The 16,942-nt window shown below is 41.9% G+C and overlaps 1 protein-coding gene across 4 annotated transcripts in view; it reads left to right on the forward strand.

The window, feature by feature from the left end:
* The window catches only part of C10H2orf92 (chromosome 10 C2orf92 homolog), a 40,575-nt gene that overhangs the window by 21,498 nt on the left and 2,135 nt on the right, over nucleotides 1–16,942 (forward strand). For 3 of the 4 annotated variants that reach the window (XM_078056641.1, XM_078056639.1, XM_078056640.1), the window contains 5 exons: nucleotides 544–633; nucleotides 2,777–2,839; nucleotides 8,011–8,115; nucleotides 9,066–9,137; nucleotides 15,684–15,791. In XM_078056641.1, coding sequence (XP_077912767.1) covers nucleotides 544–633; nucleotides 2,777–2,839; nucleotides 8,011–8,115; nucleotides 9,066–9,137; nucleotides 15,684–15,791 — 438 coding nt within the window. The remainder of the gene's footprint in view (nucleotides 1–543; nucleotides 634–2,776; nucleotides 2,840–8,010; nucleotides 8,116–9,065; nucleotides 9,138–15,683; nucleotides 15,792–16,942) is intronic. The other variant, XM_078056642.1, reaches the window with a different exon arrangement.

Raw genomic sequence — 16,942 nt, forward strand, 5'->3', positions numbered from 1 at the left:
GCTATTGTAGACATTGCTGCTATAAACATCGGGGTGCACGTACCCCTTCGGATCCCTACATTTGTCTCTTTGGGGTAAATATACAGTAGTGCAATTGCTGGATTGTATGGTAGCTCTATTTTCAACTTTTTGAGGAACCTCCATACTGTTTTCCAGAGTGGTTGCACCAGTTTACATTCCCACCAACAGTGTAGGAGGGCTCCCCTTGGGAGAGACAGAATCTTAAGCAGGCTCCACCCCCAGCACAGAGCCCGATGGCAGGCTCAATCTCACAACCTTGAGATCATGACCTGAGCCAAAATCAAGACTTGGACGCTTAACTGACTGAACCACCCAGGTGCCCCCAAATCTCAATTTTTCAGAAATGATTTAGATAGACCAAAATCTCCTTCCCCAGACAAGGCATTTTAGAGCACAACATTATATATTCATTGCATTTGTATCATTTATTCACTGAATTCATAGACTAGTTCTGGTACATACAGAGTAGATATATTAATCACGGACTGCTGATATTAACATGCCTTTCTTGCTTCACTTGAGATGAAATTCTACTGCAAGTGTTTTCCAAAGTTCCATCTGATGAAACAAGAACAGCAGGAAAGTCAATTACAAAGAGAGAAGTGAAAGAAAGCAAGTATACGTCTTTAGAATTATAAGTGCACATGTTTTTAAAGGCCTATGTATTGTATTGTTTGTACTACCCTATCATTTTAACATTCTTAACCCAGGTATATAGGGGCAAAATGAAATTGAGATGTGGAAGAAAAAATTATCTGATATACTCTCTATAACCTTCTACTGACTATGGGAGTCTGTGGTCTAAAGTCTAAATAGCACTGTACTGTGGGATGATCTCTGAAGTTCATGTGTCAGGCAGGTTCTCTCACTCTGGAGGCTGTTCAGAGGGTAGGAACCAGATTTGCAAGTGGTGCTCACTGTCCTTGGTAACACTGGCTATGAGTCGTGTAATGACTTTCTAGTCAACAACACTCTACAGTTCAATGTGCATGCGTGCCCTGTTCACTGGCTTGGGATAGTAAAGCCTTCCCATCCCTCCCCATTATCTCCCCACCCCACACTCTAGCCTCTGGAAAATATTTGCACTAAGAGACAGAGCCTATTTCTGCCTTTGGACTGATGCTCCAATGCCAAAGCTGAGGGAAAGAAGCTGGTCACATATGCAGAAAACAGGGGAATTAGCATAAATCACACAAGTGACAGAGAAACCTTTTAAGGTGGACACTGTGTGCATTAGGAAAATATTTAGATTGAGTAATTATTTATCAGGACAATCCAGGCAGGTATGCTATGTTGAAATTATAAAACTATTAGCAAACCATTTTTGTAACCAATGGTGCATTTTATAAACCACAGATAAAGTAAATATTTTACTGCATAATAATGATGGTGTATCCTGCATAATGTTTTTATTATGTTCCCTTGGCTGACACAATGGGAAGAACACATTTTTGACAAAGTTGAATGACTGAGTGTATCTATTCCTAATGATTCACCAATGTTTCATCTCTAGAACTGTGCATTTGTCACTAGTTGGATCAAAGTAGTCATACTTGAAATCATTTGGCATCCACCATGCAGGCTTCCCTACCCATTTTTTTGTAGAGTTGAAAGCTGCAATGTGTATAAGTTAATGTGCACAGATTACTCAGTGGCTGTGTAGATTATCTATGAGAAAACCATGTGAAAACTGGTGTCACCAGTTTTGTGTTAAAAGTTCAGATTCCGCAGACACCTCATGAATGCTCTGTCACTTACGACAGGAGGCTGCTGCTGGGACCCTGAAACTTCTTCATTAGGGGATAAGTTTCTCCTCCCTGCTGGTTTTGCCCACTCCCCTGGGGACAGAGAAAAGGGCTGGCCTTTACCTAGAATCAAGAAAATTTGTGCAGCAACTAAGACATCACAACATCCATAAAGAACATCCTGAAAATATAGTTCAAAATTCCATGAGTTGCTACAGCTTTTTAGCACAGTCAATCCATATCATTGACGTGGTCACATGAGTGTCAGCAGAAGGCTTGAAGTCAGTCCATGGCATCCTAGGGGAGACTGTTGACCCAGTGCTTTTCCATTTATACCTTCATTTTTGTATTTGTCAATGACAACATCAGGAATTCCTTGTGCTTATCAAACAGATCAGGGAGGGGTGGCCTGAGGCCCTCCAAGCCCCCTCCAAACATAGACCCTAGTGTGGATTAATGCAGAGTATGCAGCAGTTTTGTTCTCTGCCCTCCAAAACAAGAAGGCATCCCATTTCCAAGATGGTCAAAGTCATGCCTTGTTGGCATCATTTCTTATGGAGGGGAAAGTGTTTGTTGAGAAGACACTGAGATGTGTGTCCATCTGTCTTTTTGCTCCCCTCCAACACTGATCAATGAGTATAACCATCCAGTGCCCCTTCTTGCCATTCATAGTAGATACTAACACTGGGATGTGATAAGGGGAGAACACTTTTCCATCTACAGATGACGTCAACACATTTCATCTCAGCCCCTCCTCACAGGCCTCTTGTGGTTGGCACCTTTCCCACCAGTTTCAGGTGGGAAAACCAAATCCCTCAGAACTTTACTGCCCAAGATCACAAGGCACTCAGAAGGTGGACTAGAACCCAAGTCCAGTGCTCTTCCTCCTAGAGCAGGTGAAGTGCGTGATGCTCCTCTCAAAACACCATGTAAAAAAGTATTGATTTAAAAAGATTTCATGTAGATCCAATGAGTGATTTAATCACAGCTAAGGTTTATTTTCCCCACAGGTTCAAATACTGGATTTTCATCAAGTTCAAAAAATTGGGATGAAGGTTTGTCTAAACTATTCGGTAAGTAATCTCCTCATGTGAAGCCTCCATGCTGTTTTGAAGAGTGTCACGCTTTTCCAGGGTTGTCTCTCAGATAATCCGATGCTTTGGTGGGAGGGAAAGTGCTTGCCTTGAGGCTAGAACCAGTTCTTTGAAGTGTCAGAGTCCCAGGAAATTAGGCAAAGTATAGAAGATAGATACTTGGAAAGGATTCTGCTCCTCAGAGAGGGGTCCATGCAGCAGAACAGGGCCACCATGTGGGAGTTATTGCAAGTGCTGAGTCAGAGCCCACCTTAGACCAGCTGCATCACATCTGCCTGACAAGGTGCCCGGGAGATTTCTGCAGCGGTGGGATGGTGAGGCCCTGAGGCTGAGATAAACATTCTCCCCAGGTCCTCAGTCCTAGTTGAGCGTGAGAATCCCCTGGAGAGATTGTTAAAAAGACCCCTGATCAGATTCCCTGGCATAGGATGAGATATTTGCACCAGTAGTTTTTAAAGCTCCCCAGGTGATTCTAGGCTGGGACTCATTGATCTATTCCAAGTCTCTCATGTAACATTTGAGAAAACCAAGGCCTGGAAAGAAGATGGTAGGAAGCTCTAAGACTATGTTACAACTGAACTGCCAAGAATTATCTTAAGCAACTATTTTGGACTGTTGGATTCTAGTTGAACACTTGCATCATCCAGAGGAATGCTTAATGAAGAGACTGGTAAATTTTAGTGATTCATGTAGATCCTACCATTTTCCTTCCCCCAGCCCCACGCAGGTAGCCAAGTAGTCGGCAGCCTGCATTCTCAGTGTAGTTTGCTGGTACCAGAATGGGCAATAGGAACCCATCTTCATTGTGTTTACTGTCTTTGATGACTTAAGGAAATGAGAGATAAAGAACTTAAGGAAATCAGGAAAACAATGTTTGAACAAATTGAGAATGTCAATAAAGAAACAAATTATAGAAAGGAACCTGAGATTCTAGAGTTGAAAAGTACGGTGGCTAAAATGAAAAACTTACCAGCGGGATTTGACAGCACATTTCAGCAGACAGAAGTAAGGATCATTTTGAACTTGGACAATTGAAATTTTCCAGTCTGCAGAGCAGAAAGAACAAAAAATGAGCAGAGGATGAGGGACCTGTAAGGTCGCATCAAGTGTACCAACATATACATTACAGAAATCCCAGCAGGAGAAATGAGAGAAAGGGGCAGAGAAAATATATGAGGAAATAATGGCCAAAACCTTCTCAAATTCGATGATTTTACACATCCCAGAAGCTCTAGAAACTCCAGGCATAAATGCAAGAGAGTCACACTGAAACACATTATAGTCAAATTGTTGAAACCCAAAGACAAAGAGACAGTCTTGAAAGCAGCAAAGGAAAAACTACTCATTGTTTACAAGGGATCCTCAATAAGATTAATGGCTGATTCCTCCTCAAAAATCATGGAGACCAGAAGTGATGACATATTTAAAGTCCTGAAAGAAAAGTACTGTCAACCAATAGTTTTATATTTGACAAAACTATTCTTTGAGCATAAAAGATAAACTAAGACATTTCCAGATAAACAAAAGCTAAGAGATCTGCCCCTTAAGAAATGCTAAAGAGAGTACTTTGGGCTGAAATGAAAGGACAGTAGACAGTCAAAAGTTTGAGAATAAAATGAACACTGGTAAAGGTGACTACATAGGTAAATGTAAAAACCAGTATTATTGTAACTTTGGTTTGTTACTTCATTCTTTTTTACAATGTGATTTAAAAGGCGATGAATGAAACAGTGATTTTAAATTTATGTTCATGGACATACAATGTGTAAAGATGTAATTTGTGGCAATATAGGGGAAGGTAGAGATATATATGAGCAGAGTGTTCATATACTAAGTTGGTACTATTCAAACTAGGTTGTTATTAGTTTAAAATGTTAGTTGTAATTCCCAAAGTAATCATGAAGAAAAGAACTAAAACATATACAGAACAGTAACAAAGAAGGCAATTGAAATATAACATTACAAAAAATTGGGGTGCCTGGCTGACTTGGTCTGTTATGCATTTGCCTTCAGCTCGGGTCATGATCCCAGGGTCCTGGGATCAAACCCCGCATCGGGCTCCCTGCTCAACAGGGAGTCTGCTTCTCCCTCTCCCTCTGCTGCTCCCCCTGCTTGTGTGCATGCTCTCTCTCTCTCTTTCTCTCTCTCTGTGTCAAATAAATAAATAAATAAATAAAATCTTAAAAAAAAAAATAAACTCCCACAGGAAAGCAGTAATAAAGGAACTGAGGAACAAAAAATTTATAGGACACAGAAAATAAATAGTTAAATAGCAGAAGTAAATTCTTTTTATCAGTAATCACATTAAGTGTAAATGGATTAAACTCTTATTAAAGGGCAGCGATTAGCATATTGACTAGAAAATCCAATTTTCTTGTTGGGAATTAAAATGGTGCATCTGCTATGGAGAACAGTATGGCTGTTCCTCAATTAAAACTAGAATTACCATATGACCCAGCAATCCCATATTTGGTTATGTATCCCAAAGAATTGGAAGTCTCAAAGAGGTATTTGCCATGCTTATAGCAGCATTCTTCAGAATAGCCAAAAGGTAGAAGCAACCCAAGTGTCCATGGATGAATAGACTAACAAAATGTGGTATATACACACAATGGAATATTATTGAGCCTTAAAAAGGAAGGAAATTCTGTTGCATGCTACAACATGAATGTTGTAGCATAACCCGATGCTTTCTTTGCCAAATTTAATAAGCCAGTCACAGGAAAACAAATACTGTTTGGTTCTACTTATAAGAGATATCTAAAGTCAAATTCATAGAAAGAAAGTAGCATGGTAGTTGCCAGGGGCTGGGGTAGGGGAGGTGGAAACAGGGAGTTGTTTAATGAGTATGGAGTTTCAGTTTTGCATGATGAAAATTTCGGGATATCTGTTATACAACAAGGAGAATAAACAATACTACTGAACTATGCTTAAAAATGATCAGGATAGGGCGCCTGGGTGGCTCAGTTGGTTAAGCGACTGCCTTCGGCTCAGGTCATGATCCTGGCATCATGTGCTCATGTGCTCTCTCTCTCATTCTCTCTCTCTCAAATAAATAAATAAAGTCTTTAAAAAAAAAAAAATGATCAGGATAGTAGGAGCACCTGGCTGGCTCAGTCGGTGGAGCCTGCAACTCTTGATCTCAGGATTGTGGGTTTGAGCCCCACATTGGGTGTAGAGATTATATAGAAATAATAAAATCTCAAAAAAATTATTAGAATGGTAATTTTGTGTTATGTGTTTTTTACTACAATTAAAAATAAAACTTATTTGGGCACCTGGGTGGCTCAATTGGTTAAGCAACTGCCTTCGGCTCAGGTCATGATCCTGGAGTCCCAGGATCGAGTCCCGTATCGGGCTCCCTGCTCAGCAGGGAGTCTGCTTCTCCCTCTGACCCTCCCCCCTCTCATGTGCTCTCTCTCTCTCATTCTCTCTCTCAAATAAATAAATAAAATCTTAAAAAAAAACTTATTTAAAAATTTAACATCCTTTTGTGATAAAAACACTCAATAAACTAGGAATATAAGGGCACTTCCTCAATGTGATAAAGTCCATATATGAAAAATACCCAGCTAACATCATAATGATGAAAGAATGGAAGTTTTTCCCCTAATATCAGCCATGAGACATTCTTGCCAATTCTTTCAACATAGACTGTGAGTCCTAGCAGAGAAATTAGGCAAGAAAAAGAAATGAAAGGATCTAAAATAAATCCATAAAAAGTTCACAAAAATTGTTAGAGCTAAAAAATTAATTCAGATAACCATTAGTTTGTTCTCTAGAGTTAAGTCTCTTTCTTTTTTTTTTTTTTAAGATTTTATTTATTTATTTTTGAGAGAGAGAGAGTGAGCGTGAGCACAAGCAGGGGAGAGGGGCAGAGGGAGGAGACTCCCCCCTGAGCAGGGAGACCAATGCGGGACTTGATTCCAGGACCCTGGGATCATGACCTGAGCCAAAGGCAGATGCTTAACTGACTGAGCCACCCAGGCGCCCATGTCTGTTTCTTGGTTTGCCTCTCTCTCTTTTTTCCCTTCTCTCCTTTGTTTTGTTTCTTAAATTCCACATATGAGTGAAATCATATGGTATTTGTCTTTCTCTGAACGACTTATTTTGCTTAGTATAATAGTCTCTAGCTCCATTTGAAAGTTTGCAGGATATAAAAACAACACAGAAAAATCATTTGTATTTCTATATTCTGATATGAATAGTCCAAAAAAGGAAAAGAAATCAAGAAAACAATTTTATTTACAATGGCATCAAAAAGATTAAAATACTTAGGAATACATTTAGTGAAGGAGGCAAAAAACTTGTACACAGAAAGGGACAAAACATTGCTGGAAGAAATGAAAGAAGACCTAAGTAAATGGAAAGATATCCTATGTTAATGAATTGAAAGACTTACTGTTGTAAAGATGACAATAATCCCCAAAGTGACCTACAGATTCAATGCAAACCCTATCAAAATTCTAATTGCATTTTTTGGAAAATAGAAGAACTCATTCTGAAATTCCTATAGAATCTCAGTAGACCCAAAGTAGTCAAAATCATCTTGAAACAGAAGAACAAATTTGGGGGACTCCTGGGGGGCTCAGTCGATTAAGCCTCCCACTCTTGGTTTCAGCTCAGGTCATGATTTCATGGGTTGTGGGATTGAGCCCTGCATCAGGCTCTGTGCTCAGTGGGGAGTCTGCTGGAGAGTCTGTCTCTCTCCCTCTTCCTCTGTCTTTACACCCTCTTCTCTCTCTAAAATAAATAAATAAATCTTAAAAAAAAAAAGAACAAAAAATTTGGAAGAATCCGACTTCCTCATTTCAAAACTTACTACAAAGTGGGTCAGAATGACAACTGGAGCAAGAAGGAAGATAATGACACTAAATGTCATGAGATTTGGGGCAAAGTTTCTAGCTGCATATCTTTCAGTGGGAAATATCTACTGCTCAAGACATCTAGTGCAATCACACTTTTTCAGAAATGATTGTAGGAGTTAGGATATCCCTTCCCAAGGCAAGATATTTCAGAGTATAATATCCTATGTCCACTGAGCTTATATCATTGATTTACTGTATTTGTAGACTGTTTTAGGTACTTCCAGAGAAAAATGTCAATCCCCCACAGCTGGTATTAACATGCCTTTTTTTACTTCATTTGAGATGAAATTCTACAGCAAGTGTTTTACAAGGTTCCATATGGGACACCATTTGATGAAGCAAGAACAGCAAGCAAATCAATTACAAAGAGAGACATGAATTCAGAAAGTAAGTATATGTCTTTAAAACTATAGGTACATCTATTCCTATAGGGGTCCATGTATTGTATTATATATACAGTGCTATCATTTCAGCATTTGTTAGAACAGCTCCCTGGGTGGCAAAGACAAATTGAGAAATGAAGGACAAAATTGTCTGAAAACCTCTCTATAACCTTCAAATCTATGGTCTAAAATGTGCCTATCCCTCTATTTTGCCGGGGGGGTGGAGATCCTTGGAGTTCATGTGTCAAGTAGGTTCTCACTTTCTGGAGGCTGTTCAGAAGACAGGAACTGGAATTGCAAGTGGTGTTTACCTTTCCTGACAACAGGAACCCTGAGTAATGTAATAACTTTGTCTTGCACACGCTTTATACTTCCTGTACTTCCCGATGCATAGTTTGATACTTTGCTTAGCCCCCGGGGAAAGCTGGTGCAGTCATTAGTACACCCATTCAATGGGATAAGACCCAGGCCAAAAAAATCACTTGCCCTAGGCATACCAGTAGAAATAACAAAAATGAAAAATACTTTCTGATACTTCCCAAAAGCAGCTTCAGATTATTTTTTTTAAGTAGCAGTTTGAGAATTAAGACAGTTATTTGATCATAGGTTGTAAGGATAGAATTGTGCATCAGAAACTTCCAGCAGTACAGGAAAGTGCCCTGAGCAACCGAGTAATGGGCACTGTGTTGGAATTTTGCATACAGATGTGAATTTCAGTTCCCGAGGTTGGTTTCCCACAGCATCTGCCTGGGCTCCAGTCTCTCTGTAGTCAGCAGCTAGCTGGTGCCTCGCTCTACATTGACATGTAAACTTTCAAATATGCATCCCCAATACAAGTTGAATTCTGTATTAACATTGTAACACTTAAAACAAAATATGGACCCAAAGTACTCAGAAGTGTGTACTGATACAAATTTTTCTCTTTCATTTTTTCCCCCATTGTTTTCATCAAAGGAACCAGTGTTCCTGGGTATTCTACTGCACCAAGGTTTCTCCTTGGCAGCATGGACAGAATTTCTATTAATGGTAAATGCAAATGGATATAATTGGAGTTGGGGGCCAATAAGTAATACCTTATCTTCCTTGTGCCTGAGTTTAGAGCCAAATGTGAGACTGAGCTAAGGATCCGGCGGGTGGAGCTCAGACTATCTTCTCTAGAAAACTTGGCTGGATAATGTGGGTGCTTCACTTCGAATTAGGAAGAGTGCTAATCACTGGTGAGGTTTAGGGTACCTGTGGTTTCCCCAAACCCCCACCATGAGAGAGTTTGCTTCTGTAAAATTCACAGCATAGAGGAGCAGTTCAGAATGTCTGCTCTCTGGAGGCAAATGGATGTGAGAGAGAGAGAGAGAGAGGAGCTGGCCATAGGTACCTGAATCCTCTTCCCAAACTTACCTGTGAAGTCCCTTTCTCCCCCTGGGGACGGGGACTGGTGAGGGGCAGAGCACATTCTTGAAGTGATACCCCAGAGGAGTTCTCTCCCTCCCCACCACGAGGAGTGTGGGAAAGTGCTTCCCTTTAGCTGATGAGCAAAGGCTCATCTCACAGACCCAATTATGGTGGGGGCAGATTGGCTCTGAAGACAGGTTGAGGAACTAGCATCCCATGAAGCATTTCTTCCCTAGGCAGATAGAAAGATTTAAAAGGGAAAATAGGCTAATTATGTCCAAGCTGGCAAATATGTGGGCTTTTCTGGGAGTAAGGGTGGTTCCCAACCCTGACCATGCATCAACCATGGAGTAGAGGATGAGAAATGGGAAGAGATTATAAACCCTTATTTCTGGAACCCACCAAGAGTTTCTAAAAGTGGAGTCCAGGGTTCCACACAATTATGCCTATTTTCCAAGTGATTTGCCTACAGGTTATATTTGGAACCATTGACCTAGATGGTTTTTGGAGATTAATTTACCACAGAATTCTCTTTAAGATGAATACCTCTAATATTCCTGAATTTGTCCTATACATTTCCTTCTGTGAATTTCATGATAATCATAAATTCAATGTAGTTGAGCATCTCTTTGATACCGAGGTCTACACCAGGAGACGTGAAAGGATGATTTTATACTGAGAACCACAGATGGGTTCGAATGATTTCATCAGCATAGTCCAGGTCATGCCATTTTTCTCTGAAATGCTACACCATTTATTAAAAAGTCCATCTATGCTCCAATGATCTGAGATACCTCCTTTATCTTATACTAAATTCCCATATGTCCTGGGTCTCTTCCTGGGCTTTTTTTTTTTTTTTTTTTTTAAGATTTTATTTATTTATTTGACAGAGAGAGACACAGTGAGAGAGGGAACACAAGCACGGGGAGTGGGAGAGGGAGAAGCAGACTTCCTGCAGAGCAGGGAGCCTGATGCAGGGCTCGATCCCAGGACCCTAGGATCATGACCTGAACCGAAGGCAGATGCTTAATGACTGAGCCACCAGGCACCCCTCTTCCTGGGCTTTCTATCCTAACCACTGGCCTACTGGTTTCTGTATACAACAGTACCACACTGTTTTGTTTTTTTGTTTTTTTTAATTTTTTTAAAGATTTTATTTATTTGCGAGAGAGAGAATGAGAGACAGAGAGCATGAGAGGGAGGAGGGTCAGAGGGAGAAGCAGACTCCCTGCTGAGCAGGGAGCCTGATGTGGGACTCGATCCCGGGACTCCAGGATCATGACCTGAGCCGAAGGCAGTCGCTTAACCAACTGAGCCACCCAGGCGCCCAGTACCACACTGTTTTAATTACAGAGGCTGAAATAGTATGTTTCAGTGCCTTATGAGACTAGGCCCCCCTTCTTTGCAGTTTTTGTTTGTTCAGTGTTTTCCTGGCTATTTTTGCATGTTTGTTTTTGCACATGTATCAACTTGTGTAACTTCATTAGAAGCCTGTCGATATTTTTATTAGCATCACATTAAATTTATAACACAATATTCACTTTGGGAAAACTGATGGTAAATCATTCTGTGCTGGAAATGGGGATGTCTTTCCATTTCTTCAAGTTTACTTTTGGCTTTTTCAGTGTGTGATTTTTCTCCCTTATAGGAGCTTGACTCAGTGCTCGGAGTATAAAATGGGTTTATTTTCCTCTACCTCCCCAGACCCCCAAGGTGTACAGTGGCCAATTTAAACTAGGTTTGGAGGCCACTCCTTTTTTTTTTTTTTTATTACACAAAGCATCACATTACATATTGATCATTACACTCATCTTGATAATCCATGATGTTGAGTTTCTAGGAGTCTCACAATTAGAAGATTAGAAAACTTCCCTTGGAACTATAATGTCAGGTTGAATCATTTGAACTTACTGTTTTTTTGTAGGTCATAAGTGGTTAAGGGGCGCCTGGGTGGCTCAGTCAGTTAAGTGTCCAACCCTTAATTTCAGCTCAGGTCATGACCTCAGGGTCATGGGATTGAGCCCTGCATCAGGCTCTGCACTCAGCAGGGAGTGTGCTTGAGATTCTCTCTCCCTCTCCCTCTGCCCCTCCCCCCTGCTCTCTCTCTCTAAAATAAATAAATAAATATTTTTAAAAACTGGTCAAGTAGCTCTAATTTCATATGGTTCAACCTCAACACGTGGTTCAATCATTCAGGCATCTGGGTCACATACCCAATTCCAGGCTTCCGGTAGAGTGTAGATCCCTTTGTAATGGTGTTACTTCTCTCCATCCACAAAACCTGAGGTAGCTGATTCAAATCCTTATGTTTATATGGACATAAGCAAATATTTCCTTTCTTCAGCTCTCTTCCTTGGAATTTCATTTCTACTGTGGTTTTAAAATAGGTCCACAAATTCTTTGATACCCCTCCCCTTGAGTGTGGGCTGGACTGAGTGACTTGCTTCGAATGAATAGAACGTGACAGAAGTGATGGTGTGCTACTTCATAGATTAGGTCATCAAAGACATTGTGGTTTCTGCCCAGCTATCTCTTGAATTGCTCACTCTGGGGAAAGTCAGTTGCCATGTTGTGACGACATTCCAGCAGTGTCCACTGACTTAAGGAAAGGCCCTTGTGGTGAGCAACCGGGCCCTCCTGCCTCCAGCCAGTGGGGAGATGAGGCCTTCTGCCAACAGCTGTATGAGTGAGTCATTTTGGAAGCAGACCCTCTGGTGCCACTCAGCCTTCAAAGGACTGCAGCCTTGGCCAATGAATCAGTCTTAGCTGGGTGGTTCTGGCTCAGAGTTTCTCATGAGGTTGCAGTCAAGAGTCTTCAAGTTTCCTTCTCTCACTCAAGACCTAGCTATTGATCTCCTACTCGGTGAGAGGTGCTGTGCCAGGAGTAGAGAGCTGAACAAGGCACTTGTATCCTCCAAGAGCTCACTGCTAATAGGAAAGTCGGTGTCATCCGTAATTATTAGCTATAAATATGCTAAAATGGAAGGTGCTTAAAAAGTGCTTCAGGGGCACCTGGGTGGCTCAGTTGGTTAAGCGACTGCCTTTGGCTCAGGTCATGATCCTGGAGTCCCAGGATCGACTTCCACGTCGGGCTCTCTGCTCAGTGGGGAGTCTGCTTCTCCCTCTGACCCTCCCCCTCTCTCGTGCTCTCTCTCTCTCATTCTCTCTCTCAAATAAATAAATAAAATCTTAAAAAAAAAATGTGCTTCAGGTTGTATTTGCATGGAGCTTTGAGAGGACAAAAGAGAGGCAGGTCTGCTAACTAAGGTTTTTTGAGTAGAGAGAGTGAATTAAGAAGAGACCTCCCTGCAGACAGTAGTAGAGGTCACACTACACAAGAAAAGGAGGCTGACCAGGCCCCTCTTCAGAGGCCAGGAGCTGCTCTGAAGCTATTGTGCTGCACTAGGAAATCCACAAATCTTCATTAGCAGCCATGACCATTCCCCCCCAAAATTAATGGTAAAAAGGGTTGTGTAGGAAGAGGGCTGAGGAAATGATTTTTTTTTTTTTGAGAAGTGGTGTCTTGTTAGAGTGTGCACAGGTGCGCAGCGAGCTCCAGCTATTATGATTTAGCTCCGCTGAGGGGAACCTGGGTCTTAGTTAATACGGCCGCAGTAGGGTGCTCTGAGTAGAAGCAATCAAAGTCTTATTTCAGTGCTAGTCTCCTAAGAGGAAAAAGAGAGAGAGAGAAATGATGACATAAAACTTCGACTTTTCCTTGAACACAAAGCCAAAATTTCTTGGTTCTGGGCTCATTTGACACATTTTTACCAGGCCCAGGATGTGACTGATGGGCACTTGAATTGAGTCTGCCTCATGGATGTGGGGCTTAGCTTGTTGTCCTTGCTCCTGTAACTGCTTCTCTCATAGTTAATGGTTTTCTGTAGTTGAAACGAGGTTTGGAAACTGACTATATTTGGCAAAACTCGGTAACTGTGCTTATTTTGTCTCGCCAAAAAAAAATCCAACAAATGATCAAAATCACAACCCATATTGATGGTAAATGTAGACAGTGGCTTCTAATTCTGGTTTTGTGTTTGTGGTACAGAGACAAGGAGGGTAAAAATTTGTGTTCAAGTGATGAGTCTATCTTTTCCACACCTCTATGAAAGAGCAAGGCCAATGTAACCCCTTAGTGGACTAACTCTGCACTGTCCAGAGTTTTCTGTGTATCTGTGGTTGTTCATCTCTTGACTGATTTGACAAGCTGGCGTTTCTGAAGTCAGGTAATTATGACTCATGTTAAGTTGGAAGTTTTCTCTCTTTTCTAAGTCAAATTGAATAAGGAACACATTTTTCTCCTTCCTCAGAAATAATTAAGACCTCAAGAGGCTGTTGTTTCATACCATAGCTGTGTTAACCACATTGTCTCATTCCCACCTCTTTGAGAACTAGGCCAAGGCAGATTCACCAAACTCACCCCAAAGCTGCCGCTCAGCTCAAAGGCATCTGGGCCTGGGGGGTCCAGCCTTGAAGTGTTCTAGGGACACAGGGTTCATTACTTCTCACTCTTCCTCATTCCCTTTTTATTTATTTATTTTTTAAAGATTTTATTTATTTATTTGACAGAGAGACATAGTGAGAGAGGGAACACAAGCAGGGGGAGTGGGAGAGGGAGAAGCAGGCTTCCCGCTGAGCAGGGAGCCCGACTCGGGGCTCGATCCCAGGACCCTGGGATCATGACCTGAGCCGAAGGCAGACGCTTAATGACTGAGCCACCCAGGCGCCCTCCTCATTCCCTTTTTAATAGCCTTACTTTCTAACTGCTAACCTCTTAGTCCACACATCTCGCTGGATCTCCTACCCATTGGTTCTGGTTTGCTCCTGGAACTTCTCAGAACATCTCCCAGCCCCTTTCCAGGGCCATTCTTGTGTTGGACAAAGATCTCCTGGCTTCCCAGTCTTCTTCACGCTAAACTCACTCAGGCCCTTTGACAAGGTCTCATATACAAACGAGTCAAAGATAGCCAGTGGAAGAGTTAGGATGCTAATATTTCTGATTTTCAACCCTGCCTGTTTCTATTAGGCCATTCTATAGCCCCTCTCCCAATAAATGCATATGTCAGTGTAGTTCACTCTGTCTTGCCCTTGCAATTTAAGAAAAATTTTTATAGTACTTTGTGATTTATAAATTGTTTCCATGAATATTATGCTGTCTGTGAGGTAGGTCTTATTATTTCTATCTTACGCTTGTGGAGACTGGGGTCAGAGAGGCTCAACAACTGACTGAAAGATTCTCTCGAGGTCCTCTAAGGTGGTCCCTGACCAGCTCATTTGGTGGGGGGGGGGGTAGTCTGTGAGAAATACACATTCTCAAGCCTCCTCAGACCTACTGAATCAGAAACTCTTGGGTGGGGCCCAGCGGTCTGTCTTTTAAGGCCTCCTGGTGATTTGGATGCACACTCACGTGTGAAAACCACCGTCTCAATCTATGGGTGGGTCACCCAGGAATTTGTTAGATTAAAAAAATAATAACAAAACATTGATGTACGTTTGGACTTTTCTCCAAAATCCTCCCTAACTCCTCACTTTGATTCTAGAGGAAGTTATTTTTTTTTAAGATTTTATTTATTTATTTATTTGAGAGAGAGAGAGCGTGAGCAGGGGAGGAGCAGAGGGAGAGGGACAAGCAGACTCCGCTGAGTGTGGAGCCCACCTCAGGGCTCGATCGCATGGCCCCGAGATCATGACCCGAGGGGAAATCGAAATCGAGAGTTGGATGTTTAACTGACTGAGCCATTCAGGCGCCCCTGGGGGAAGTTACTTTTATCATGAAAATAGAACTTATCAGGGGCGCCTGGCTGGCTCTGTCATTAGAGCAGGTGACTCTTGATCTCGGGGTTGTAAGTTTGAGCCCCACGGTAAGTGTAGAGATTACTTAAAAATAAAATCTTTTTTTTTTTTTTAAGATTTTATTTATTTATTTGACAGAGAGAGACACAGCAAGAGAGGGAACACAAGCAGGGGGAGTGGGAGAGGGAGAAGCAGGCTTCCCGCTGAGCAGGGAGCCCGATGTGGGACTCGATCCCAGGACTCTGGGATCATGACCTGAGCCGAAGGCAGATGCTTAACGACTGAGCCACCCAGGCGCCCCTAAAAATAAAATCTTAAAAAAAAAATAGAACTAATCACAGACCAATGGTTGTTTTTAGATGAACTCATTTTGTCTTTTGTCTTCTGTAGGTCACAATTCAGAGAAGAGGGATAAAGAATCCTCTCTCTCCAACAGGAATATAAATGAGCCATTTTCTGCTATAGATAAAGAAACACTTGAAGAAGCAGTTAGGACAGGTAATAAGCTATATAGTGTAAGCTAAATAAGACACTTAAGTATAGATAACTTCAGAGTGCATCTGTGCCTTTCATGGTACTTTTACAAAGGAGATGTCAGCATGCCTTTAATTTACCCACAAAAGCATACAATCTGCCAGTAAAATGATGAATTAAACTAATTCTGGGAATTTGACCACCCTTTCGAAAAGATGCTACTTTTAGTCATTTCTACCCAACCAGGGTCATTCCTAACATAGGCATCATCTTCTGAGCCTCTGCCATTACTGCACACTGAGACTTTCTAACAAGTAGGAGGGAGTAAATCCAAATATTAACTAGTCCCGGATCTTCAACCTTGGATGACCTGAGCCTGGGCCCATTCAGAATGGGTAGAAACTTGCCCATCATGGCAATGTGCTGACTTTTTCCAACAGGGCCCTTAGAGTTGTTTGGTGCTGCGGCCTCTTGCTGTAGCTTAGATCGAAGTGGCAAGTTGGACATTTCTAATTTTCTCCCCATAACCCAAGATGGCCCTTGGCCAGCATCCCCCTGCCTGCATTGCTAGGCGCCCCCTCAGTGGTTCTCCACACCAAACCATCCAGTTCCTGTTATGGAACATCTGTGCCCCATGTCCTTGATTCCTGCTTTTGTCACATTATAAATGGAGTGACAGAAGCCCTAGGAGTCCCTGATATCAGCTGGGGTCTCCAGCTAAGATTGCCTTGTGCTCTAAAGCCCACATTCGGTGGCATTCCGAATCCACCCTCAAGATTTCTGCAAGTCCCTATAGGCTGTAAGAGCTCAAGATCATCTGGTGGCATGTTTACCCTTGTGCGTGAAATTCCCCCAAACTTACGGACTTGAGGCAGATTATATATATGTGGCAGAACTTCCCGAAGCTGGGAGGGTGGGGTGATGGGGGCCAGCTTCAAACTGAATATTTGACTCCATTGTTTTTAGTAGCCATTGCAGAACTTTCCACTGCCTCTGTGGCCCCTGACTCCTCTTTCCATCTGACCTCTCCCCTATTCTTCTCCTCCTGCAAACTGTGCCTTGTTGTCTCTACTTTTTGGTTGCTTTGCTGCTTGCTGGCTCATACCCTCAGCTTCTTACCTCCACCACCAAACAGCATCCCATGTCACCGCCAAACAGCTTACGAGTGTATTTTC

The sequence above is a fragment of the Halichoerus grypus genome, chromosome 10, assembly GCF_964656455.1.
Source record: "Halichoerus grypus chromosome 10, mHalGry1.hap1.1, whole genome shotgun sequence".
In the NCBI taxonomy this organism is placed as follows: domain Eukaryota; kingdom Metazoa; phylum Chordata; class Mammalia; order Carnivora; family Phocidae; genus Halichoerus; species Halichoerus grypus.